Source organism: Trematomus bernacchii, unplaced genomic scaffold, assembly GCF_902827165.1.
Source record: "Trematomus bernacchii unplaced genomic scaffold, fTreBer1.1, whole genome shotgun sequence".
NCBI classification, from domain to species: domain Eukaryota; kingdom Metazoa; phylum Chordata; class Actinopteri; order Perciformes; family Nototheniidae; genus Trematomus; species Trematomus bernacchii.
This window is the reverse complement of record NW_022987646.1, coordinates 1,393,683-1,420,352: the sequence shown is the minus strand read 5'-3', so window position 1 is coordinate 1,420,352 and position 26,670 is coordinate 1,393,683. Positions and strand designations below refer to the sequence as shown.

Sequence of the window (26,670 nt, the reverse complement as noted above, 5' to 3'; positions counted from 1 at the left end):
AAGAGCCAAAGCAAGTGACTGAAAACACAATTTAATAATCTGCCTGCATTCACACAGTGCTTTGTCAATTCATTGCGGGATTACTCCTGCAGTGCGCTTCAACACACTGACAGTAAGTGTAGAAGAGAGAGGACGTTCAGTATGTATCACTGTTTTGTCTTGCCTTAATGTTGACAATATAACTGTTCATTTTGTCTCAATTTGTGCTGACACGCAGCTTACCACTATGTCTTTTTCTGTCTCTCTCTCTGACAGAAAAATTCCACACAACGTCCGGTGCAGTGTCCAAGAGGGGGAGGGTGTTATTGTGTGGGTGTAGAGGGAGGTGTGTCAGTGGTTTAAATTACAGTGGAAACAATGACTTGAGTCTATTTAGTAATAAATATGGTCAAGTTTGTCCCTCTGTCATATCTGTGTTTGTTGTGTTTGACTGTCACTATGTGGTGTTGCTTAGCCTTCTTTCAACACCAATTTAATGTATATTCTTCCATGTTATTGACTTAGAATTCCACAGTTTCAGCCCAAAGATATCCCCCCTTAGTGCTGGATACACATTCGCGAAATAGGCCAGTGGAAAGAGGACATTTTGTGATTTGGGAATATCAAATATAATATATGAGGCATGTAGCTCTATAGCCTTCTGCCTATTATAAAACACTGTGCATGTCATCAGTGTGTACAGTGGAAACATGCGTCTCTGAAGGTTGTTCAATTCAACACAACCACAGTGTGTATCTGAGGGACTGCAGGTAGTTACGTCCAGTCTGACTATCCTCTGGATAATTAACAGCACACAACCACGACACGGAAACATCAATGTGGACCGGGAGAGCTTTATCAATGAGCGAGGCTGGCTAGTTGCCCTCCAACCAAACAGGAACCTAAATAAACAAACTCTGCCCACGCACCCTCACTACGCTTGTGAAGAGATATACATTGGTTTGGAAAAGAAGAGAATAATCGATAGTAGGGAGGAAAAGATGACGAGGTATAGGACTCACCGTTAGCTGCAGCCATCAGGGCCTGGAGCTGCTCAGCCTCAGTTGGGGGCTGGGGCCAGGGGCCAGTTCCCATGGCAACCTCGGGTCCTCCGGTTGCACTGTGGCGAAAAAAGAGGAGAGAGCAACTGTGAATAACTGGTCATTTGTCCTCTATAATGTGTTTGTGTTTAGCTAAGGTTTGGCAGTTTGTGGTTCATGATGTAGCTGATGGAAAGTACACAGCCTGAGGGAAAGTCAACAAGGATAGCAATAATGACGTATAGTTCACAAAACAGGGTGTGTCCCAAACAAACACACACTTAAACACACTTTTGTCTGTCTGCACACAGTAGCAAGCGTGTTTCCGCATTCGAACACAGTTAACATAGTACAATGTTCACACTCTCTCTCCAGTGTGTCCATGGGCTCTGCGTGTTCTAGTAAATCTGATTAAATATTTATTGGTCCCACCTTTGAAGGAAATAGCTGTCTGCATAGTCCCACATGTGGTGCTCAGTAGGCACTGAACATTTCCATCTGGGCAAACCTCACCTTCAAAGGCTTGTTTATTTAAAGTCTGCGATTTGCATGTGGGGGCAACAAAGGAGAAAGCAGACCTGCGCAGTATTATGCTCACCTTGTTTCCATTCCCACACCAACACAAGCTGGACAACTAACAACTAGGTCACAATACTTTAATACCCCCTTTGCTCCTGTTCCCAATGTGTTAATTAAAGTCCCGTTTGGATTTTAAGATGGTAGTTTGATTGGCCACCACACTGCATTATGTTACCATCATTGTACTGACAAACTGTGTCACAATAAATAACTAACAAACGTCACTTCATTTCATTAGAAGACCAGCAGGAGTCACAACAAATAATCTCGAGCAAGAACAATTTTTACTTATCTCTTGACCTCCTAATTTGTGTGTTTAATACATTGGTTGTTTAACTGTTTTTGGTAATAACAAACCACCTGCACATTTAGTGGAAGATCATTAACCCACAGGGACATGGGTAAAAGATACAGCTCCAAAAAGGAAAAAAAAAGACATATCAAGGTCTCATTTCCAACTCTCTGACAAACACAGGCTGTAGTAATATATGAAAAATACAGGTCTGTATGTATACATATACATATATATAGATGGCATGTTGAATACATGTGAGATAAAGAAGAACTCTCTCTTTTCTATTTAAAACCAACGAAAAGAAACTCTGACAAATTGCTCTGCTCGAGGGAATTAAGAGAAAGTAAAGGACACAATAAGGCAAAAGGGAAAGGAATTCTAACATAAAACAGGGATTTGTTAAAGAGCAGGTTGCCAGATCTTACTGCCAAAACTCTGAAGTGGATTGTAGTTTGGTACCAGAGAGAGACTGAAGGAGAGAAGCAGGCAGCCAATGAGACAGGCTTGGTACGAGCAAGGTCAGTAAAGCCAGGGAAGCCATTTTGTGGCACTTCACATCACTTAAGATAAATAGGAATGCTTCATTTAAGCTAAATGATCAACTCTCTGTACTTATCACATCCTGCGGTTGTGTCAAGCACTTCCTGTGGTTAGGATGATCACTTCCTGTGGGCAAGATTGTGAACTGTGATCCAGATGGTTGTCCTTGGTTAGCAGGACAGGACCATGTGTTTTCCTCTGCAACCTAACATGACATGTTTTATTTCCAAGGATGGCTTGCCTTGTTGTTTGGTGGAGAACCTGCTGGACTTTAACTTGTTTCAGGCCCATTCAGCCAGTCTCACTGTGTACCTGCTGTTTACTTCATTGAGAAACTTTTGACATCCAACCAGCTTTTAAAGAAATCAATGATGGAACAGCTGTCTGTATTGTCTCTTTCTTGCTGTCTGCTGTTGATAAATCACATGAAAAAGCCACATGTGGTGATGTTGAGCTACAACCATCACAGACATACATCAAAGGCAACACTGTACGGTAGGTCAGTCTCCAAGAAGGAGAGAAAACAAGAGCTCTCGGAGTATAATGACTATATGTATAGCACACATAAAAGGCATAACAATTCTACAAAACACTGCACGCAAAAAATCCAAAGTTTCACAATCCTTTCTACGCCACAGCAGGCATTGTGGCCTATGCACATCGATCAACAAACCCCATCAAACTTTCAGGGAGACTAACAGAAGCTATTGGTTAGGTACATCTACACACAGCACAGCACTCAACTGCAGTGCACTACCTATAATATTTTAGCCACTCTCTGCCCTTATCAGCTGATTTGTGTTCAGGTCCCTTTTTCCCCCAACAGTGACTTGACAAAAAACGTTGATCAGCTCATAAGGACAGAAAATGACCATAACATGTCTACATCTAAATTAGTACCTTGTCCCACTCTTCGGCGTCCATCGTATGTGTGTACCGTATGGCATGTGGGGACTAGAAACACAACAAGTTATACAGAATGGAGGTAAGAAAAAGGAAAATGTTGAGATTTTGTGCTCTAGATCTCTGTATGTTGAGTCTGTCATATCTATTTAAAAAAACAATGGGAAGATAGTTTTCTATTTCTCCACCACTGAGATAAAGTATGTCCAATGTATTCCTCCTACCCCAGTGGAATTCTAGAATGACTGTGATGTGTGTGTGTGTGTGTGTCTATGAGTCTAACATTTTCCTGACTTGGCTCATCAGAGCGTTTTGCCCAGCTGGTATGTTTCAGGGAGAAGCCTTGACTCATAGAATGTGTTGTGCAATCATTGTTGTGAAAACTACCCGCACTCCATTTTAGCCCACACAACATGGGCAAATAGCAATCATCAACCATCGACATACAGAACACTCTCACTAAAACACACAAGTGAACTAAAGAAACATGTTTCATGTATTGTCAATTAAGCAAGTCAGAACGACATCTCAGATGGTAGAAAATGAAGAGCGCTGAAGAAGGATAAATACACTATCCCATCCCCCCAGTAGCTCTGGTCACAGTCCCTCATCAGTAGTACTGAGTGATGGTGCACAGGCTCAGAGAGTGCAGAGAGGAGAGGAACAGGAGGGGAGGGGGAGGGGAGTGGAAGCTGCGGCAGCCATTTTATAAAGCAGCCTGAAATCAGAGAGATGCTCATTCAGGAGACTAAACCGGGAATCTGAATTCACTGAGCAGGTCATGCTATAAAATGCAATGTTTTTCAAAATCAGATTGAAATGGTTGCACTTTGACTTTGATTTCTTCAGTATTTTACAATCAGCTCTCTGCAGGCAGCGTGGTATTATGGTTACAGCACTCACTACCATCCCCCTCCTGTTTTTATTCCTCATCCTTCATTTACGAGAAGCTTGCCTTGTGCAGCACAATAATATGTCCTTGACTTTACTGGGCATCTTATCACTGTGTGGTTGTGTGTGTCTCAGTTTACTCACCCACTAGGTCCGGGTCTCTGTCCCTGAGTGAAGCGCCAGTCATTGTTGGGGGGCTTTTGCTGTGAAGAGAGCAGAAGTTGCAACATGAATCATGTGTTTCATTGGGACATAGCAGGACGGTTTTGAGGTGTAACGTTTGGTTTGCAAGATGTTTCTTTGTGGTCGACACATCTGTGTGTGATGGTGTATGTCGTGTGTCTGTCTGTGATTTATAAAACATTTTCTGTGTCTCTATGCTTGAGGTTCAACAAAGGGTTACAGTTGGAAACAAATATCTGTATGCTCAGGCATCCATGTTGTTCCGAAAGCTGTGGAGCATAAAATGCTGCAGGGGACAAACACACACACGCACAGAGAAACAAACACACAAACTGGAGTGCTGCTTATAAAACGCGACTCAAAACAAAAGGAAAAAGGAAAATAATATCAAAAAGAGAGTTATTTCTAGTATAATAAGCCCATAAGATCTCCAAAGGACATTTAAACAGCATTTTGTCACTAAATGACCTCAAAAACACAAATAAATACAGACAAAACAAAACTATGACAACCCCCTTAAAACTTTTTAAGGTAAAGATTGGGGAGATTCCTTGCTAGTTAATACATGGCTTCCTATAACAATATTTGTAATAAATGCAGAGGGCAGAGAGAGTCCTTGAAAGGCTGCGTTGTTATTTTTATACCAAAACATTATGGAGACAAGGAAACAATGGTGGCTCCGCAGTGATAAAAGCCTCTCTCCTCTCTACTATCCCTTCTACTCTCTATGAATGTGTTCAAGCCCATTGCACTCTAGTCCATCTCTACCTCACTGGCCATGCCATCATGTCTTTTCCATCTCTCTACCACTTTCCCTCTCTCAGGCTCTCTTGTTGTGCAGTGATGCAGTGAATAGACCCTTGGCTTGGCTCCAGATTCTGCCGCCTAATCCACACAAGAGCTCCCTGGAGAAAGAGGCCAGCAGGATGATGTGCTGCATTATTAAAAGGGCTGTTCTACCCGAGGGAATGATGGAAAGAAGCAAGAGAGAAAACAGAACGAGAGAATACCTATACAAAAAGGTACAGTCATGACTGGAGCCTCTATTAGCATACAGGCAAACAAGAAACAAATGCACCAGTGAGTGGTGACTCATTGAATGCACATAAAGAAGGACAAGGCAAAGAGGGCTGTTGAAACAAGTGAAAAAGGGAATATGGTTCCTTTCTCAATGCAGACTAAACAAGTGACTGCCATCCTACATAAAGACAATTACAGAGAACTCAACTGTAACAAAAAAAGGGAGTGAAAGAAGAGACTGTGGTATGAAGTCTGGTTTCTAATGGACACTACAAAGGGAAGGAGGTAGTGTGAATTGCAAATATTCATAACAATAACATAGCAAATATTCAGAGAACAACCCTCTGGTCCATACACTGTAGAGTGAAAATAGCTGACAGTGGACCTCTTCTCATCCGAAAGAAAGGAAATATAAAGTCAGATAAAGAGAAGTGTGCTTAATAATGTCCAGATAAGTAATGCAACGCCAGAACTTACACATTTTCATTATTGCAACATAAAGCCATAGTGGATGAGGAAGAGCAGAGGAGGGCATATTTGATCTCTTATACTCCTTGCAGGGCAGAGCCGGGCTGATGTTTGGAGTCTAAAAATGGACTCAACGATGTGCGTGGGCACAAGAGTCTGTCTGAGCTTTGGTAGAGAGAGAAAGGGATCAGCACTGAGTGGAAGCAAACATCCACAGAGAGGCCCAGCATTCCAGCTGTGTGACTCTCTCTCACCACACAGACACACACTTGTCATTTCCAAGGTCTTATACCACTGCAGGCATGCGGCATAAAGGGTAATAGACTACACATGCTGGACCCCACTGCTGGTGCATGCTTCATTGAAGGCAACCTCACTGCACCTAAACATCACAAGCAGACAGGTAATATCCAGAAGAATGCAAACTCTTCTGCTCAAAAAGAAAGTCAAACCGATGGCCTTCCTATCACTCAACTAAAGATTGATTCAAATCCATTGACTTAAGCTCCAATTATCTGAGCATCTTTAAATGTGCATGCTGGATTCATCAAGGGTTATAAACTGATCACATGGGCACATCTGGATTTTATCCAGCATGTTTGAAGCTTGTGAATGTGAGCTAAAACATTTGATTTACTTCTTCACCACTTCTACACAAAGGTTTATCCAGTTGCTTCCAAATAAAACACAAATGTAATATATTTTTCTTTCTCTCCTCCTGACGGGTAAAACATACAGTAAAGGCAAACACGTCTTTTACACATACAGATCCATCTGGTACTCTTTATGTAATATTCAGGTTCATAACACGCAAGCTATTGATGTTAAAAGAACTTTGGCTGGACTACACTTAGTGCTTTGCCTGAAAACAGGAAGTTGAGTCTGTTCTGTTGCTCTGATAACCTACAGGGCCGCAGATACGGGTAGAAACGCAGGTAGAAAGTTGAAGATATCTAGAAAAAAAAGATTTGTAAACACTTACATGCTTGATCCATTACGTTATGAATTTGTAGGGTAGAGAAAAGCATAATGTATGGTAGATTAAAATATATATTATTTTCTTAAAAAACAATGATGACTCAAGTCACAAAAACCTTGAGGACAATTGTGTTTGTGAACCGCATGAGCTAATTTGTAGCACAACACACAGCTTCATCTTCCATAAAAAAAAAGCATATTTACAAAAGACTTGGTCTTACTAAGTGCACGTGCCAACATTTTAAACTACCACAGACTCAAAGATTGAAACACATGGTCATGAGAATATTTAGATCCTGCTTTAAACCTATGATTGTACTAGTATGGAGAGGGGAAGAATTGCTAAGATGACATTGAAGAGGCAACTTGGTGAGTCATGAACTCAAGATTACATGGCATGTTTCTGTGTCCACTGAGTGAGAAGGATCATTTAATCATGGGAATATTTTCTTCATTAATGCAAGTGCCATACATTTTGAAGGCCAATTGGAAAAAAGTAAACTTTTTTCAACATTACTTTTAGGAAAGACTGTCAATACAATTTTGCCTCCAAACGTCTATAGAGTTAGTACATGAATGCCAAAACAGCACATAGCAAATGAATAGAGGATATAAAGAAGGGCAGAGGGAATTGCTTGACAATTGGACTCCTAGGCCCCAGGGTCCTCCTAAAATTACACAACACTAGAGGCTCCTTGTGCCTGATGCGTTGAACACACAATCTCACAAGCAGGCATATAAACACCTACAGTGATGGCTGCTGCTCTTTACCCATTATAGCCTGTGTTGTCTGTCGCTGTGGCACACGTGCATAAAAGCCATGCTTCCTTTATCTTTGTTAACCCTTCATCTCTTTTCCTCTGTTGTCCTCATTGCACACGTGTTACAAGAACAGGGTGACAGATGGTACCCTGCTGACCTCAGGGACAACCTAATTTAGCACAGAGAGTGACTATGTAATTCAGACTGACAAGAAACAGGAACATCTTATGTATATTAAAAAGAGTCACCCTGTTGTGTGGTGAAGAAATTGTTATTACCAAAACACCACAGCAACAATATTGACCTTAAACTAAATTCAACATTTAATATGACATGGCTGTGAATAGACCCCGAGGATGAATGTTAAGGATGAGAAAACCTCATACGTTTTAACTATTACATTCCTCAAAGTGAGGCACTGTCAGCCATCCTCCCTGACAGTGCTTGCTTTGCATCAAAACACTTAATAGGTTGTTTGTGTCTTGTGTGATTTTTTTTACACCCTGCTCTTACAAATGGAAAAGGTGGTATTTCTGACCAAGGATCTAATAATGGAAAACAGAAATGTGTGTACAGAGCTCACACAGCTTCACTCATGTGATGCTGAGTCCTGGAACCAATCACAGAAAGTTCAGAGGACAACAGGAAGTCAGGGGTCAGGCCACTGACCCCATGAATTCCTGTTTTTCAGCTACTGCTTTATTCTTTGACTCCCCCCAGCTCACCATTTTGTTTCCTTTGCCCTTTTCCTCTCCTTCACCCCCGTCTCTCCCTCTGTCATTCTGTTACCCTCTGTCTCCGAGCCCTTCCACTGAGCCAACACTGCAGGATATTTTCATCTGTCTGTCTCCTCCTCTCCATCTGTTAGGAACACTCATGTTTCCCACTTTCAACTTCCTTTGACATTTCTTCTCCAACTGCCTTCTTTCTGCCCAACTTTCTTTGTATCTGTAGCTTTCACATCCATAAAGTTTAGTCACTGGAAGTCAGAGAGTAAGTAATAACCACTTAGTATTAAGTAACCACATTTCCTATAGCCTCAGGTCAGATTACATATTAACATGCTCTCTGCCCAATCCCGTCTAGTAGGACAACAAAGCTCTAGGAGCTGTTTTAAGGATCCTCCTGCAAGTGATGTTTCAGATAAAATACTGCAGAGCTAAGTGACAGAGGACATCTAGTTTAGCACTGTGTCAAGACTGAAAGCAATACAACTATGTTTTTAACCAATGTGTTGTATTGAACTACTACAATATCAAATAACTGCATGAGAAAACTGTTTTTTGATATACTTAAAGCATTTTTTAAACATGCCTATAGATACTGAACCTCCTGTATTGGTTGTATCCCACAATGGCATATCCCAGCAATTCCATGCTTGCTCTCAAACATAATCCCTCACCTCACTGGCTGAGTTCATAAGGTGCTTCCTGCTGAGTGTCATGTTGAGTGTGTTGTTGTGACTCATCATTGGTGTCTTCATAAATACAAAGTCACTCCGACTGGATATGGTGGAGTAGCACGGCCTGTAGGTGCGTGTGTGAGGGTCCTGGGAGTCTCCTACGACTTCCATATAGCGTATGGGACCATCACTATTTAGCTGCAGGTGCAGGTCCTTGCTTGGCCTCTGATGGTAGCGGCTGGGCCTGTTGCGACCGTAGCAGCAGCTGCAGTCCGAGTCCTCCAGCCCATGGCCACGGGGCCTAAGGCAGCGTACCATGAGGACGGCAAAGGTGATAAAGGACACCGCTGATACACAGGCTAAAGCGATGATGAGGTACAAAGTAATGTCAGACATCCCAGTGCGGTGGTAGAAGGGTGTGTGGCGGGGGCTTGGAGGAGCATCCTTGGGCGTGGCCTTCTCATCCACAGTTATTGAAATGTTCACAGAGCTGGACTTTGGTGGGTCACCATTGTCCTGAATAATGACCACAATGTCATAAGTGGAGCCAACTTCCTCCTCTGCCAAATGTCTGGCTGTGCGGAGGTCACCGCTGTGTGGTCCAATACGGAACATGCCAGCATTTGGTCCAGGGGCGATGGAGTAAAACAACCATGCATTGTGCCCACTGTCTGCATCCACCCCTACAAGTTTATTTATTAGGTGCCCTGGGTCGGCAGATAGGGGCACAGTGAACTCTAACCCTTTGTCTTTTGGGTAGTAGGGGTATACAATCACTGGCAAATTGTCATTCACATCCACCACAAACACATGGACTGTAACATTGGCTGTCCTTGGGGGCACCCCAGCATCCCGGGCCTGCACCTCAATACGGAAAGCTTTAAGCTGTTCATGATCCAGAGAGCGCATGCTGTGGATGTGGCCACTCTCTTGGTTGATGTAGACGTATGAAGAGATGGATGAGCCCTGGACCATGCTGGGAAGGATGGAGTAAGAGATGTGAGCATTTTCTCCAAGATCTTGGTCAGTGGCTGAGACAGCAGCGATGGGAGCACTGGGAGCATTGTTCTCTGGGATGTCCACGGAGTATGAAGGCTGAGAGAAGGTGGGGGCATTGTCATTCACATCAGAGAGCTTCACCACAAAGGTGGTTTGTGATGAAAGCGGAGGGGAGCCAGCATCAGTGGCCTTGATGACCACTGTGTACTCTGGGACAGTCTCACGGTCCAGATTTCCAGAAGTGGTGAGGCTGTAATGCATGCCAAAAGCTGAATTGAGTTTGAATGGCAAACCTGGTTGGATAGTTAATGTAACCTGCCCATTAACATCAGAGTCCAGGTCCTTAGCACTTATGAGCGCTATCACAGTCTCTGGTGCTGAGTCCTCTCTGATAGGACTGGTCAGTGATGTCAGGGTCACCTCTGGTGCGTTGTCATTCACATCAATGATTTCCACTATGACGTTACAGGAGCCCTCCATGGCGGGGGAACCACCATCTCTGGCCTGCACTGTGATGTGGTATGCATTGCCTTTCTCATAATCCACATCACCCTTCACACGGATCTCCCCGCTTTTAGAATCCACACTGAAAAGGTTGGTAACGCGTTCCTGTGAGTATTTACTAAACAGAAAAGATATGTCTCCGTTGTTACCCGAATCCGCGTCAGTCGCGTTCAATTTCGTAACTAAAGTGCCCCTTGCCACATTTTCTAAAAGCCTAACTTTCTTTTTCTGCTCATCAAAGATAGGAGCATTGTCATTTACATCCAGAATTTTTATGAGCATTAGTGTTGAGCCAGATTTCTCGGGCTGACCCCCATCTACAGCAATGAGCAACAGGCGAAACGAGGCCTGCGTCTCCCTGTCAATAGGTTTATTCACCATTAGCTCTGGAAACTTACTGCCGTCACTTTTCGTTTCGACATTCAAAATAAAAAAGTCATTTTCTGCGAGATGGTAAGTGCGCAACGAGTTTGTACCCACGTCTGGGTCGTGTGCGCTCTCCAAACGGAACTTTGTGCCTGGAGCGGCAGCCTCTGATATCTCCAGAGAAATGTTGCTGTTAGAAAACTGCGGTGCATTGTCATTCACATCCAGAATGTCCACCACGACTCGATGAATATCTAAAGGGTCCTCCAGTAGTATTTGAAGGTGCAGTGAACATACTGGACTTAATTCGCACATTTGCTCCCTGTCAATTATTTGTTTGATAACCAACTCGCCGGTCGCCTGCTTTACCTCAAAATACTGCGTTGATGATTCCGAGACCACTCGCAACCTCCTCTGTACAATCCCCTGAGCAGAAAGGCTCAAATCTTTAGCAATATTCCCAACGACAGATCCCGGGTTTAGTTCCTCCGATACGGAATAGCTGAGCTGAGCGGACGCACAGGAGAAGCACGCTAGATAAAAGCAAAGCCTCCATAGCCTCCCTCCTCCGGAGCGCTTCCTCTGTCTGGAGTCCATTGTGCTGCGCTCCGAGGATCGGAGAATGGGAAAGTTTTTCTTAAGTTCTTCTTTCACTTAACGTATCCATAGTAATGTTAAAACGAGACGGCCAGGTTTAACAGTAAACATCTCCATTTTAAAAACAGAGAGATGGGAGGTTTGGATGTGATCATTTCGGCCGTCTTTTAAGAAAAAAACGGAAACAAAATCAAAGTATTTTCTGCCTCCGCTGAAACCCTCTGCTCTGTGTCCTCCGCCTCACTCCCCACATGGGCGTGGAGAGGCCGCAGAGGCCGTCCCCCTCATTGGAAGACAGGGCTGGACCTACTCTGTCACTCAGCTCACACACAACACAGAGTGAAAACTTTCCAGTGACTACTAAACTTCCACCGACAGGCAAGGATCAGCCCTTTTCTCTTTGTAAAAGTGAGAGGACAATGCAAATAACAGAGGAATATGAATGAATTATTTTTACAAAATATACTAAGCATAGATGTTTGCATTTCTGTGGAAAAGTTCAGTCACGTGCTATCACTGAGAGCTGCTCATTATCAAAACAAAACAGTGTATCAAGCAGCTGCTATTTATAGCAATGCTATTTGTATCCGCAGGGGGGCATGGTTTGCAAACAGTTTTTTCATGCAAAAAGGTTTACGTTTACAAGGGGGTTCATTATAAAATACAACGTATTTTTTATAATATGCTAGCTACACAATGCCGGGATGAGGATCATTTGATCACAGGCTATGTAGCCTAAATTAAAGAACAACGCTTGGTTTGAGAAAAAAAAGCAACATTATTCGTATGATTGTTTTAAATAACACAAAAGTATAGTTTTTTTAAATGGACCTGAAATAAAGTGTGAGAGAATGACACACAAACTACTTTACCCTGAACATTGAAATTGAAGATGATAACCTTAATTAATGGAATGCCACATTAGAATGATTATGCTCTAGCTTATAATGAAGAATATTTTTAAAATGTATAAACGTTTCTTTACTGAAGCATATGCCTGCAATGTTTGTTTACACCTGTTTATTATAATTGGTAACCCCTCTGCCAGTGATGAAAAAGCAGATTGTGTTTGGTCATTATCAAACAAGAAAGTTAAATGAGCTTTTTCACATAGCATGTCAGCTGGAATCCCAACCTGGATTCTGACCATATATGAGCTAGCCATGAACACTTCTAGGCCTACTTCAAACCGAGTTTGTGTTCTTTTTATTGAGAAGCACAACACACGTTTCGTATTAATCAATTATTAAAAACAAATACAAACTCAATGAGGAGAATTCAGTTTAGCTCCCATTTCTCGGTACCACACAATGCCTTCTGGTTTTCTGCTCACCTGCTGGCTCTCAAAGGTCCAGGTGCTGTCGGGTAAAGAAGCATCCAGAACACTGATCACCTCCGTAAAGTCAGTGGTGCTGCTGGGCTTAATCAAAGTGAAATCACTGTACTCTGACATTGGAGACATGCAGGACCTGAAGGACTGACTCTGAGACATCATGTCTCCTCCCAGGACCTCCACGTACTTTATAGGTCCATCAGTGTTGAGCTGAATCTGCATGTTTCTGTTGGGGTTCTTGTAATTATCACAGTCGCTGCGTCTCATGCAGCAACTACCGCTGCTGCTGCTGTTCCTCATGCATTTAACCGCTAAGATGAGAAAAGTCACCAGAGACAGCACGGACACCGAGGCCAGAGAGAGAATCAAATAAAGGGCGATTCTCCCAGTTTTCCTGCTGGGCTCGGCCGTTTTCTGTCGGTGGTCTAAGATGGGCTCATGGAGGCCGTCCTCCAGCAGGATGGACACCGTGACGGTGGCGGACTGCATCGGTTCCCCGTCGTCCTTGATCTCTATAAGCAGCCTCTGAGAGGAGTCGTCTTGCTCGGACGCAGCGCGTTTAGTCCTCACCTCCCCTGTGTACAGATTGACAGTGAACAGAGAGGCGTCTGTGGCCTCTGCCAGTTTGTAGGAGATCCAGGCGTTATGGCCCGAGTCAGCGTCCACGGCCGTCACCTTAGTAACCAGGTGACCCGCTTTAGCGGAGCGAGGCATCCTCTGGTGAGAGAGGGAGCCCAGGACAGCGGAGGAGGGGTAAATAACAGCGGGGGCATTGTCGTTCTGGTCCAGGATAAAAACATGGACAGTGGTGTTGCTGCTGAGAGACGGAGAGCCCTGATCCTTTGCCTGAACCTGGATCTGAAACACCTTCAGTTTCTCATAGTCAAACGAGTGCATGCTGTAGATGCTGCCGTTATCTGAGTTAATATAAACATAAGACGAGACAGAAACGTCCTGCACTTTAGAGTCCAGTATGGAGTAGGAGATTTTAGCGTTTTCACCAAAATCCAGGTCAGATGCTGATACTGAGTATAGTATTGAGCCTGGCACCCCATTCTCTTTTAAATACACATTATAGGATGGCTGAGTGAATAAAGGGCGGTTATCATTCACATCACTGATGCTGACAGGTATAATTTTCTTACTTGACAGAGGAGGGGAGCCTGAATCAGTGGCTGTTATCTCAATATTATATTCTGAGAAACTCTCTCGGTCTAAAGCACCACTGGTTACCAAAGCATAATTATTAGAAAAAGAGGGTTTCAGATTAAAAGGTGAGCCTTTGGTGATTTGTAACGTCACTTTACTGTTATCCCCGGAATCAAGATCTCGGGCACTAATCAAAGCAACCACGGTACCACTTGGTGCATCCTCTCGCACTGGCTTTGGTTGGGAAGTGAAAACTATTTCTGGAGCATTATCATTGAAATCACTTATATCAATCTGCACTCGACAGTGGCCCTCCATTTCAGGACTTCCTTTATCTTTTGCAGTTATATCAATGTCATATGACTTTGTAATTTCATAGTTTAACACCCCCTTTAGAGTGATTTCACCAGTTAAGGGGTTAATATCGAAGATTGACAATAAAGAATCTGGTGTCCGAGAGCCGAATGAGAATTCAATTTCACCATTTAGACCTTCATCTGCATCAGTTGCTTTTGGTTTCATAACAATAGCGCCCTTTACACTTTGTTCACCTAAGGTTACTTTGTAAACGTTTCTTTCAAAAACCGGGAAGTTATCATTAACGTCTAGCACGCTTATGGTTATTTGTGAGGTTCCAGATCTAACTGGATTCCCACCGTCTAATGCTGTCAGTAGTATTTTGTGAACTGCTTTTTTCTCACGATCTAGAGGCTTTTCTAAAACAAGTTCCGGGACGGTCTTACCACCCTCAATTTCTTTTATTTTAAGGGAACAACACTCATTTTTACTAAGAGTATATGATTTTAATGAATTGCTTCCTACGTCGGGGTCCATTGCGCTCTCTAAAGGAAAGCGTGTGCCAACTGCTGCTAATTCGACTATTTTTAAAGATAATTCTTTTGAAAGGAAGTTCGGAGAATTATCATTAATATCACGTATTTCGACCTCTATTCTGTGTAACTGTAGTGGGTCTTCAATAACTACTTGCAGAGGTAAAACACAGCTGGCACTTTGTCCACAAAGAGTCTCTCTGTCTATTCTGTCATTCACCAGCAGTTCGCCCTTCCCTGCATCCACACTGAAATACTGCTCTCCAGCCTCAGAGGCAACACGCAGTTTACGATCAAAAATCTCAGACAGTCCCAGACCCAGATCTTTGGCTAGATTTCCTACCACAGAGCCCTGTTTTAATTCCTCCGGGATGCTGTATCGAGTCTGTCCATTTATTGTGCTCCACAATAGAAAGAAAGTATGCCACCAAAGCGCCTGCCATCCCCAGTCTCGGTATATTGTCTTTGTCATCCTGGATTCAGTAAAATACATCAATTCCAATGCACGTGAACAGCGAACACAAAGTCAACATCCATATTCCAAGAGCGTGACATATTCCATAAAAAATACGCCTGTTCATGATCCAAAATACAATTAAGATAAATCCGAATTCTCCGTGTAAATGCAGCATTAACGTGCTCTCCTCCCATCCCGAGCATCGGGTTTGGTGCTGAAGCTGCATGGGGGAGGGAGTAGATCTCTTTGTACAGTTCAGAATCCTATTGGTGCACAATATCTATCTCTCACATCCAATGAGAGGGAAACTGAGCAGCGTCGTTAAAGACACACTTACCCCTTTTACACTTTCATGAAAGAGCAAGTGAAACACATTAACGAAATGCCGTTTAAATGTCCATGCCATATGTAAATTGATAACATTTATTAATATAATCATCATTATATAAACGATATATTTACTGTCTACATTCCAATTGATGACACTGTATTTATTTCCCCTGATTTTGATACTAAAAAGCCATCAGCGTTAATGTAAGTAATTGTGTGTCCAGAACATGTAAATGAGCATAGTTTTTTAGTGTGTGCGTATCAATATTCCAATTACTTGTATATAGACTATTCTGCACTATTTATATTATATTCTATTTTATTTTATTTACTTGCACTATTATTTGTTTTATTGTTGTTGCACTGTTGGAGGAGCCTGTGACCTAATAATTTAATTGTCATAACTACACTGTAAACAATAACCCAAATGTAACATTTCTATTGAAATGTTATAAGGATTTTTCACTGCAAAAGTAAAAGCTGTGCTTCATTGCAGTTACTGTAGCTGATGTAACTGTGAAGTCCATTGTTTGGTTACTATCTGCTCACCTGCTGGCTCTCAAAGGTCCACGTGCTGTCGGGTAAAGAAGCATCCAGAACACTGATCACCTCCGTAAAGTCAGTGGTGCTGCTGGGCTTAATCAAAGTGAAATCACTGTACTCTGACATTGGAGACATGCAGGACCTGAAGGACTGACTCTGAGACATCATGTCTCCTCCCAGGACCTCCACATACTTTATAGGTCCATCAGTGTTGAGCTGAATCTGCATGTTTCTGTTGGGGTTCTTGTAATGATCACAGTCGCTGCGTCTCATGCAGCAACTACCGCTGCTGCTGCTGTTCCTCATGCATTTAACCGCTAAGATGAGAAAAGTCACCAGAGACAGCACGGACACCGAGGCCAGAGAGAGAATCAAATAAAGGGCGATTCTCCCAGTTTTCCTGCTGGGCTCGGCCGTTTTCTGTCGGAGGTCTAAGATAGGCTCATGGAGGCCGTCCTCCAGCAGGATGGACACCGTGACGGTGGCGGACTGCATCGGTTCCCCGTCGTCCTTGATCTCTATAAGCAGCCTCTGAGAGGAGTCGTCCTGCTCGGACGCAGCGCGTTTAGTCCTCACCTCCCCTGTGTACAGATTGACAGTGAACAGAGAGGCGTCTGTGGCCTCCGCCAGCTTGTAGGAGATCCAGGCGTTATGGCCCGAGTCAGCGTCCACGGCCGTCACCTTAGTAACCAGGTGACCCGCTTTAGCGGAGCGGGACATCCTCTGGTGAGAGAGGGAGCCCAGGACAGCGGAGGAGGGGTAAATAACAGCGGGGGCATTGTCGTTCTGGTCCAGGATAAAAACATGAACAGTGGTGTTGCTGCTGAGAGACGGAGAGCCCTGATCCTTTGCCTGAACCTGAATCTGAAACACCTTCAGTTTCTCATAGTCAAACGAGTGCATGCTGTAGATGCTGCCGTTATCTGAGTTAATATAAACATAAGACGAGACAGAAACGTCCTGCACTTTAGAGTCCAAGATGGAGTACGATATTTTGGCGTTTTCACCAAAATCCAGGTCAGACGCCGATACTGAGTATAGTATAGAGCCTGGCACCCCATTTTCTTTTAAATACACATTATAGGATGGCTGAGTGAATAAAGGGCGGTTATCATTCACATCAGTGATGCTGACAGGTATAATTTTCTTACTGGACAGAGGAGGGGAGCCTGAATCAGTGGCTGTTATCTCAATATTATATTCTGAGAAACTCTCTCGGTCTAAAGCACCACTTGTAACCAGTGCGTAATTATTAGAAAATGATGGTTTAAGACTAAAGGGAAAACCCTTGGCGAGTTTCAACGTCACTTTACCGTTATTTCCGGAGTCATGGTCCTGTGCACTGATTAAGGCTACAACCGTGCCTCTCGCTGCATCTTCACGTACTGGGTTTGGGTTTGAAGTGAGAACTATTTCCGGGGCATTATCATTAATATCTATTAGTGTAACTTGCACACGACAGTGGCCTTCCATCTCAGGAACGCCTTTATCTCTTGCAGTAATATCTATTTCATGCATTTTATTGCTTTCATAATCTAATGGCCCTACTAAGGAAATGTCGCCTGTGCCCGAGTGTAAATGAAAAATGGACAATAATGCCTGTGGTGTGTGCTCACCAAATGCGTACGCGATTTCTCCATTAACACCCTCGTCTGCGTCTGTTGCTTCAACTTTTACAATTACAGAACCAGCGACATTATTTTCATGTATAGTTACATTATAAAAAGGCTTTTTGAAAACTGGGACATTGTCGTTGTTGTCAAGTACAGTGACAACGATTTGTGTGGTTCCAGTTTTAACAGGATTGCCTCCGTCTAAAGCTTCCAGTAATAAAAGATGGACACTTTGTTTCTCTCTATCAAGCGATTTTTCTATTACTAGCTCTGGAACTTTTCGATTACCAGACAACTCTTTTATCCTTAAACTGAAACACTCATCTTTACTTAAGGTATAAGATTTTACCGAATTACTACCGACGTCCTGATCCTGTGCTGTTTCTAAAGGAAAGCGAATGCCCGTGGCAGTAGATTCTGCTATCTTTAAAGATCTCTCCTCTATTGAAAAAATGGGAGAATTGTCGTTGATATCCCTTATCTCTACTTCGATCCGATGTAGCTGTAACGGATTCTCTGTTACAACCTTTAAAGGCAAAACACAGCTCGCGCTTTGTCCACATAAAGCCTCTCTGTCTATTCTGTCATTCACCACCAGCTCGCCTTTCCCCGCATCCACACTGAAATACTGCTCACCAGCCTCAGAGGAGAGACGAAGTTTACGGTCAAAAATCTCTGACAGTCCGAGACCCAGATCTTTGGCTAGATTTCCTACCACATAGCCCTGTTTTAGTTCCTCCGGGATGCTGTAACGAGTCTGCCCGCTTATTGTACTCCACACGAGAAAGAAATGATGCCACCAAAGCGCCTGCCATCTCCAGTCTCGGTATCCTATTGTCTTTGTCATCCTGGGTCTGTCACAATTCGTTATTTTCCATCAAGGTATTCATCAACACAACCCAGCATTCAAAGCCATCATCAGAATGGACACTCCAATATAAATAGATCCGTCAAAAATATTAATGAAATACATATATATTCCGGACGCCTTCGATGAGCACATCTCCTCCGCAGCTCTGAGCACTGTGTGGTGAGACTGAATGGGGGATGGAGTAGATCTCTTTGTACAGTCCTGTACGTTATTGGCTCATCGCTAGATTGGTTCTAGCCAATCACAAAGTCCTAACTCTGCTCATACAGCAGCTGCACCCCCCCAAGGCAATGCATTTTGACAAATGTAACATTAGGGATTGTCAGATTTTTTTGATAAAAATATTCATAGTTTTATCATCTGAGTTTGTACTTTTTATTTCCTACAGATATCTTTACAGAATATAATAAGACCCATCTTCAAATAACAAATTACAATTCCGAATCTACTGTACCTTTGTTGTTATTGTTGCTGCCAACTAATCAAGATTTGACCAATACATTTAAAACATTTCCAATTTAATATGAATAATTACAAAAATTAAATTCACAAGTTAATACAAGTTGTATACGGCAAAAGCAACAACTTATGTAAATAAAAACATATACACAGTGCATGTTTTCTGAAAAGAAACGTGTGATCATTAGAGTCGACCAGTCAGAGTATATTTTATATAATAACTCTCTCAGTAAAACAAATTATATTGATTGTCATACATTTTTATTATCATTATTATTGTCATTATTATTATTATTAACATTTCAGGCTGCATATGAAATACACAAGGCAATGATGAATGACAATTACTGGTCTACTGTTATCTGCTCGCATTTGACTTTACCACCAGATTTACTTTCCATGGCCTTGTAAAAGGGACATTTCATAATCAGCATATAGTACGACAACATATCCAGTAAATGTAATCAGTTAAAACAAGGATACGTTTCTTAGTCTAATGTTCATTTATTTTTTAATTTTGGTTCCTTAAGGATTTCAACAACAGTCTATTTGTGTGCCCTCTGTATGCCCCATGAGTTGTTGTCGCTGTCCATTTCTGTGGTGCTGAAACGATCAGCTCTGTTGGCCTTTCAACACCAAACACACTATTCAGGTCAAACGTCAATAGCCACTGTGGCACAAAAGTTACAGTTTGAGTTATATATGAATTTGATATTTACATTTTCATTTCAAATACATCGACTTCCATATCCAGGATTTTAAAGATATATTACCTTGTTATAAGGTTAAGTCAAACATGTGCTTTCTTTGCATTTACTGAAGCTTAATAAATAGTCATACAAATTGTATAAGCCATTGTTTGTCCTAATCACTGCTCACCTGCTGGCTCTCAAAGGTCCAGGTGCTGTCGGGTAAAGACGCATCCAGAACACTGATCACCTCCGTAAAGTCAGTGGTGCTGCTGGGCTTAATCATAGTGAAATCACTGTACTCTGACATTGGAGACATGCAGGACCTGAAGGACTGACTCTGAGACATCATGTCTCCTCCCAGGACCTCCACGTACTTTATAGGTCCATCAGTGTTGAGCTGAATCTGCATGTTTCTGTTGGGGTTCTTGTAATTATCACAGTCGCTGCGTCTCATGCAGCAACTACCGCTGCTGCTGCTGTTCCTCATGCATTTAACCGCTAAGATGAGAAAAGTCACCAGAGACAGCACGGACACGGAGGCCAGAGAGAGAATCAAATAAAGGGTGATTCTCCCAGTTTTCCTGCTGGGCTCGGCCGTTTTCTGTCGGAGGTCTAAGATGGGCTCATGGAGGCCGTCCTCCAGCAGGATGGACACCGTGACGGTGGCGGACTGCATCGGTTCCCCGTCGTCCTTGATCTCTATAAGCAGCCTCTGAGAGGAGTCGTCCTGCTCGGAGGCAGCGCGTTTAGTCCTCACCTCCCCTGTGTACAGGTTGACAGTGAACAGAGAGGCGTCTGTGGCCTCTGCCAGTTTGTAGGAGATCCAGGCGTTATGGCCCGAGTCAGCGTCCACGGCCGTCACCTTAGTAACCAGGTGACCCGCTTTAGCGGAGCGGGACATCCTCTGGTGAGAGAGGGAGCCCAGGACAGCGGAGGAGGGGTAAATAACAGCGGGGGCATTGTCGTTCTGGTCCAGAATAAAAACATGTACAGTGGTGTTGCTGCTGAGAGACGGGGAGCCCTGATCCTTTGCCTGAACCTGGATCTGAAACACCTTCAGTTTCTCATAGTCAAACGAGTGCATGCTGTAGATGCTGCCGTTATCTGAGTTAATATAAACATAAGACGAGACAGAAACGTCCTGCACTTTAGAGTCCAAGATGGAGTACGATATTTTTGCGTTTTCACCAACATCCAGATCAGATGCTGATACGGAGTACAGTATAGAGCCTGGCACCCCATTTTCTTTTAAATAAAGTGCATATGTTGGTTGACTGAATACAGGAGGGTTGTCATTTACATCAGTAATATTGACATTTATAATCTTCTTTGTCGACAGAGGAGGAGAGCCTGAATCAGTGGCTGTTATCTCGATATTATACTCTGAGAAAGTCTCTCGGTCTAAAGCACCTCCGGTAACCAGTGCATAGTTATCTGAAAAAGATGGTTTCAGATTAAAAGGTGAACTCATAGGGAGTTGTAATGTCACTTTACCGTTATCACCGGAATCAAGGTCCCGTGCACTGATTAAAGCAACCACTGTACCACGTGGTGCGTCCTCAGGCACAGAGTTTGGTTGAGATGTCATAAGAATGTTTGGAGCATTATCGTTTTCATCCAACACTTCAATGTGAATAGTACAATGTCCTTCCATTCCTGGAGTGCCTTTGTCTCTTGCGCTAATGTCTATTTCATAATTTGCAATTGTTTCGTAATCTAATTTCCCTATGAGCCGTATTTCCCCGGTTAATGAATTAATATCAAACATTGATGAGACCATATCTGGTGTGTGCATTCCAAATGAATATTCTACAACTCCATTGGGACCTTCATCGGTGTCCTCAGCTGTAAGTTTTAGGATAGATGCATCTTGTATGCTATTTTCGCTTACAGAGACCTTGTAAACATTGTTTTCAAATACAGGAAAATTATCGTTATTATCCAGCACATTTATAGTTATCTGTGATGTCCCAGATTTGACTGGGGTTCCCCCGTCAATAGCAGTTAATTGAAGCTGATGAACATTTTTTTTTTCTCTGTCGAGTGATTTAGACAACACTAGCTCTGGGACTTTCCTCCCACCAGATATATCCTTTATCTTTAAACTAAAAAAATCGTCTTTACTTAAAGTGTAAGACCTCACTGAATTTCCTCCAACATCAAGATCTTGCGCGATTTCCAATGGAAAACGTGCCCCCGCTGCTGTCGACTCGGCTATTTGTAATGTTATTTCCTGCGAAGGGAACCGTGGAGAATTATCATTGACATCTTGTATTTCCACCTCAACTCGGTGCAATTGTAACGGTTTATCAATCACCACTTGCAGAGTTAACACACAGATCGCGCTTGGTCCACATAAAGCCTCTCTGTCTATTCTGTCATTCACCAGCAGCTCGCCCTTCCCCGCATCGACACTGAAATACTGCTCTCCAGCCTCAGAGGCGACACGCAGCTTACGATCAAAAATGTCAGAGAGTCCCAGACCCAGATCTTTGGCTAGATTTCCTACCACCGAGCCCTGTTTTAGTTCCTCCGGGATGCTGTACCGAGTCTGTCCGTTTATTGTAGTCCACAAGAGAAATAAATGATGCCACCAAAGCGCCTGCCATCTCCAGTCTCTGTATCCCATTGTCTTTGTCATCCCCAATCCGTTAAAATGATTCCCCATTTAGGTGATGGGAAAGCAGATAGTAAACATCCATTGCCATACAGCATTAATCCAAAACAAAGGTAAAAAATCGCTTCATACCAACAACTAAATAAATGTTATTCTCTGTTAATTCCGAGAAAAGCATCATTCCCTCTCGTCAAGCTCTGTGCCATGTAAGTGGGTACGAGCTGAAGCTGCATGGGGGAGGGAGTAGATCTCTTTGTACAGTTCTGAATCCTATTGGTTAACAATATCCATCTCTACCATCCAATAAAAAGGGGGTGAGCACAGCTTTTAAAGACACAGCCGCCCTTGAATATGCCAGTGTATGAAAGAAACGATACGATGCCAGCTGTTACAGGTTTCCCATAATGTTAATTCAAGGCAAAATCAATGTAATTATAAAATACAAATTATTTCCTGGTTCTGGTTATTTACACGTTTTTATTTTTGTTGACTTAAATCGGGAACAAGTGATGTGCTGCATGGTTAACGCTGTGTTCAGTGTGTGGCTGTCCAACCAACAGGACCCAAGTGTCATTCATACAGCTTAAAAAAGAGCATTCCAACATCTTATAATGAAGTACTATGCAAACAGAGCTATAGAACATCTGAATTGTTACAAAAGTAGGATTTTAAAGCACAAACAACAATAAGGCAGTGTTAAAGGTAACATCCTCTTTGCAAACAGACAGTACGCAACCAACGAAAGTCTATAGAGTGATGAACATTTTAAGCTCAATAATTTGTTGCATTTATAAACTGACAATGCCAATGGAACAAAATGATAATATAAAATGATGGAATCTTAAATATGTTTGAACTACATGTGTAGCCAGGAGGTGATATCACCGAAACCCTAAGCACTTATAGGCTAAGGAGGATTGCAGGTACAAAGAACACAAAGAAGGAATAAAGAAAGATAATGTCTTGTGACTGATTATTTGTTGGCTTAAGAGATGAAAACATAATGATCGGATGTCATTTATATGTTTAAAAATGCGAACAACGATATTAAATTACACTGTAGGCCATATTTTGTCTGCTCACCTGCTGGCTCTCAAAGGTCCACGTGCTGTCGGGTAAAGAAGCATCCAGAACACTGATCACCTCCGTAAAGTCAGTGGTGCTGCTGGGCTTAATCAAAGTGAAATCACTGTACTCTGACATTGGAGACATGCAGGACCTGAAGGACTGACTCTGAGACATCATGTCTCCTCCCAGGACCTCCACGTACTTTATAGGTCCATCAGTGTTGAGCTGAATCTGCATGTTTCTGTTGGGGTTCTTGTAATTATCACAGTCGCTGCGTCTCAGGCAGCAACTATCGCTGCTGCTGCTGTTCCTCATGCATTTAACCGCTAAGATGAGAAATGTCACCAGAGACAGCACGGACACCGAGGCCAGAGAGAGAATCAAATAAAGGGTGATTCTCCCAGTTTTTCTGCTGGGCTCGGCCGTTTTCTGTCGGAGGTCTAAGATGGGCTCATGGAGGCCGTCCTCCAGCAGGATGGACACCGTGACGGTGGCGGACTGCATCGGTTCCCCGTCGTCCTTGATCTCTATAAGCAGCCTCTGAGAGGAGTCGTCCTGCTCGGACGCAGCGCGTTTAGTCCTCACCTCCCCTGTGTACAGGTTGACAGTGAACAGAGAGGCGTCTGTGGCCTCCGCCAGCTTGTAGGAGATCCAGGCGTTATGGCCCGAGTCTGCGTCCACGGCCGTCACCTTAGTAACCAGGTGACCCGCTTTAGCGGAGCGGGACATCCTCTGGTGAGAGAGGGAGCCCAGGACAGCGGAGGAGGGGTAAATAACAGCGGGGGGCATTGTCGTTCTGGTCCAGGATAAAAACATGGACAGTGGTGTTGCTGCTGAGAGACGGAGATCCCTGATCCTTTGCCTGAACCTGAATCTGAAACACCTTCAGTTTCTCATAGTCAAACGAGTGCATGCTGTAGATGCTGCCGTTATCTGAGTTAATGTAAACATAAGACGAGACAGAAACGTCCTGCACTTTAGAGTCCAAGATGGAGTAGGAGATTTTTGCGTTTTCACCAAAATCAAGGTCAGACGCTGATACTGAGTACAGTATAGAGCCTGGCACCCCATTCTCTTTTAAATACACATTATAGGAGGGCTGAGTGAATATAGGGGGGTTATCATTCACATCACTGATGCTGACAGGTATAATTTTCTTACTGGACAGAGGAGGAGAGCCTGAATCAGTGGCTGTTATTTCAATATTATACTCTGAGAAACTCTCTCGGTCTAAAGCACCACTTGTAACCAGTGCGTAATTATTAGAAAAGGATGGTTTCAAACTAAAAGGAGAACCTCTTGATACTCGTAATGTGACTTTGCTATTATTAACGGAGTCAGCGTCACGTGCGTTGATTAAAGCCACCACTGTGCCACTTGGTGAGTCTTCGCGCACCGGCTGCGGTTCAGAGGTGAGAACAATTTCTGGAGTGTTATCATTAACATCTAAAACATCTATCTGTAGACGACAATGACCCCCATTTTCGGGAACCCCTTTGTCTTTTGCAATTATTTCAATTATGTAGGACGAGGCTCTTTCGAAATCTAAGTCTCCTTTCAAGTGTATTTCTCCCGTTAATGAATTAATTTCAAATGCTGATGAGACAGATTCTGCTGTCCGCGAGCCAAACGAGAATACAACCTCTGCGTTAGTTCCCTCGTCAGCATCAGTTGCTGCTATCTTTGCAACAAACGTATTTTTAGCAGTATTCTCCCCTAAGGTAACTTTATATACACTTTTATCAAAAACAGGAAAATTGTCGTTTACGTCCAGCACTGTGATTGTAATCTGTGAGGTACCAGATTTGACTGGATTTCCCCCGTCTAATGCAGTCAGTAGTAGCTGATGAACTGATTTCTTCTCTCTATCAAGGGGCTTCTCTAACACTAACTCCGGGACTGTTTTGCCGTCTTCAACTTCCTTCATTTTCAAAATAAAACAGTCATTTTTAGTCAACACGTAGGATTTAACTGAGTTACTGCCAACGTCAGAATCGTCTGCACTGTCCAAGAGAAAACGTGTTCCGACTGCTGCACTTTCAGAAATGTTTAATGACATCTCTTTTGTATGAAAATTAGGCGAGTTGTCATTAATGTCTTTAATTTCTACCTCGATTCGATGTAAACTGAGAGGGTTTTCTAGAACAATTTGCAGAGGTAAAACACAGCTCGTAATTTGTCCACATAAAGCCTCTCTGTCTAGTCTGTCGTTCACTATAAGCTCGCCCTTCCCCGCATCCACACTGAAATACTGCTCACCAGCCTCGGAAGCGACACGTAGTTTACGTTCAAAAATGTCTGATAATCCCAGACTCAGATCTTTGGCTAGATTTCCTACTACAGAGCCCTGTTTTAGTTCCTCCGGGATGCTGTAACGAGTCTGTCCGTTTATTGTAGTCCACAAGAGAAAGAAATGATGCCACCAAAGCGCCTGCCATCTCCAGTCTCGGTATCCTATTCTCTTTGTCATCCCCGGTCCGTTAGAATAGGTTTCCCATCGAGTAAACCGAAGTTAATATCCAGTTCCAACGAGCATTAGCTATTTCCATACAAATATATGAATCACCTTTATTCATGTCTGAAGCTTAAATTAACAATTTCCTTTTCAGCCTCGAGATAGGAGTGCATCATCCACCGTCCTCGAGCTCTTTGCATTGATACCATTTACAGTGCTGAGGCTGCAAGGGGGAGGGGGTAGATCTCTTTGTACGACTCTGTATGCCATTGGTGAACACATCCATCACAAGCATCCAATAGGAAAGGGACTGAATATTGCTTTTAAAGACACAGCTACGCTTATGAGCATCAGCCTACTGCTGGGTGTGGCAGGTCAGAGTGAGAACGTGTAGGACAGGTGTAAGATCCATGCTTTTCTTTTCGTTTTACAACTGTGTTGCTTAAACAATGTGAGATTTATAAAATATAACAAAATGGGCCTTCCCAGAAAATAACATGAATACATTTGACTGGGGAAAACCACATAAAACCCTATCCTCCCTAACAAAACATGTATTAAAGGTCCCCTATTATACTGTTTTTCATCAATATATAATAGGTCTCAGATAGGCTATACAAAACATGTCTCTGAAGTGTTTGGCTGAAATACCAAACAGATCATGCATTGTAGAATGCCATACACCCTTCTGTTTCAGCCCTGTTTCAAAAGTGCTGATTCTCTGTCTGTTACTTTAGATGAAAAATA

At 42.9% G+C, this 26,670-nt stretch overlaps 1 protein-coding gene and 1 pseudogene across 35 annotated transcripts in view; both read right to left on the bottom strand.

Moving 5' to 3' along the window:
- LOC117485400 (protocadherin gamma-C5-like) overlaps positions 1 to 26,670 on the bottom strand; it is a 243,915-nt gene that overhangs the window by 920 nt on the left and 216,325 nt on the right. For 16 of the 35 annotated variants that reach the window (XM_034133948.1, XM_034133953.1, XM_034133956.1 and 13 more), the window contains exons 2-3: positions 4,372 to 4,430; positions 1,002 to 1,099 (exon numbers count right to left, since the gene is read on the bottom strand). In XM_034133948.1, the coding sequence (XP_033989839.1) occupies positions 1,002 to 1,099; positions 4,372 to 4,430 (157 nt within the window). Of the gene's footprint in view, positions 1 to 1,001; positions 1,100 to 3,333; positions 3,388 to 4,371; positions 4,431 to 9,040; positions 11,738 to 12,839; positions 15,442 to 16,154; positions 18,645 to 19,970; positions 22,554 to 26,670 lie in introns of those variants that run through there. The other 19 variants (XM_034133939.1, XM_034133941.1, XM_034133944.1 and 16 more) reach the window with 9 other exon arrangements.
- On the bottom strand, positions 23,448 to 26,003 carry LOC117485451 (annotated as a pseudogene).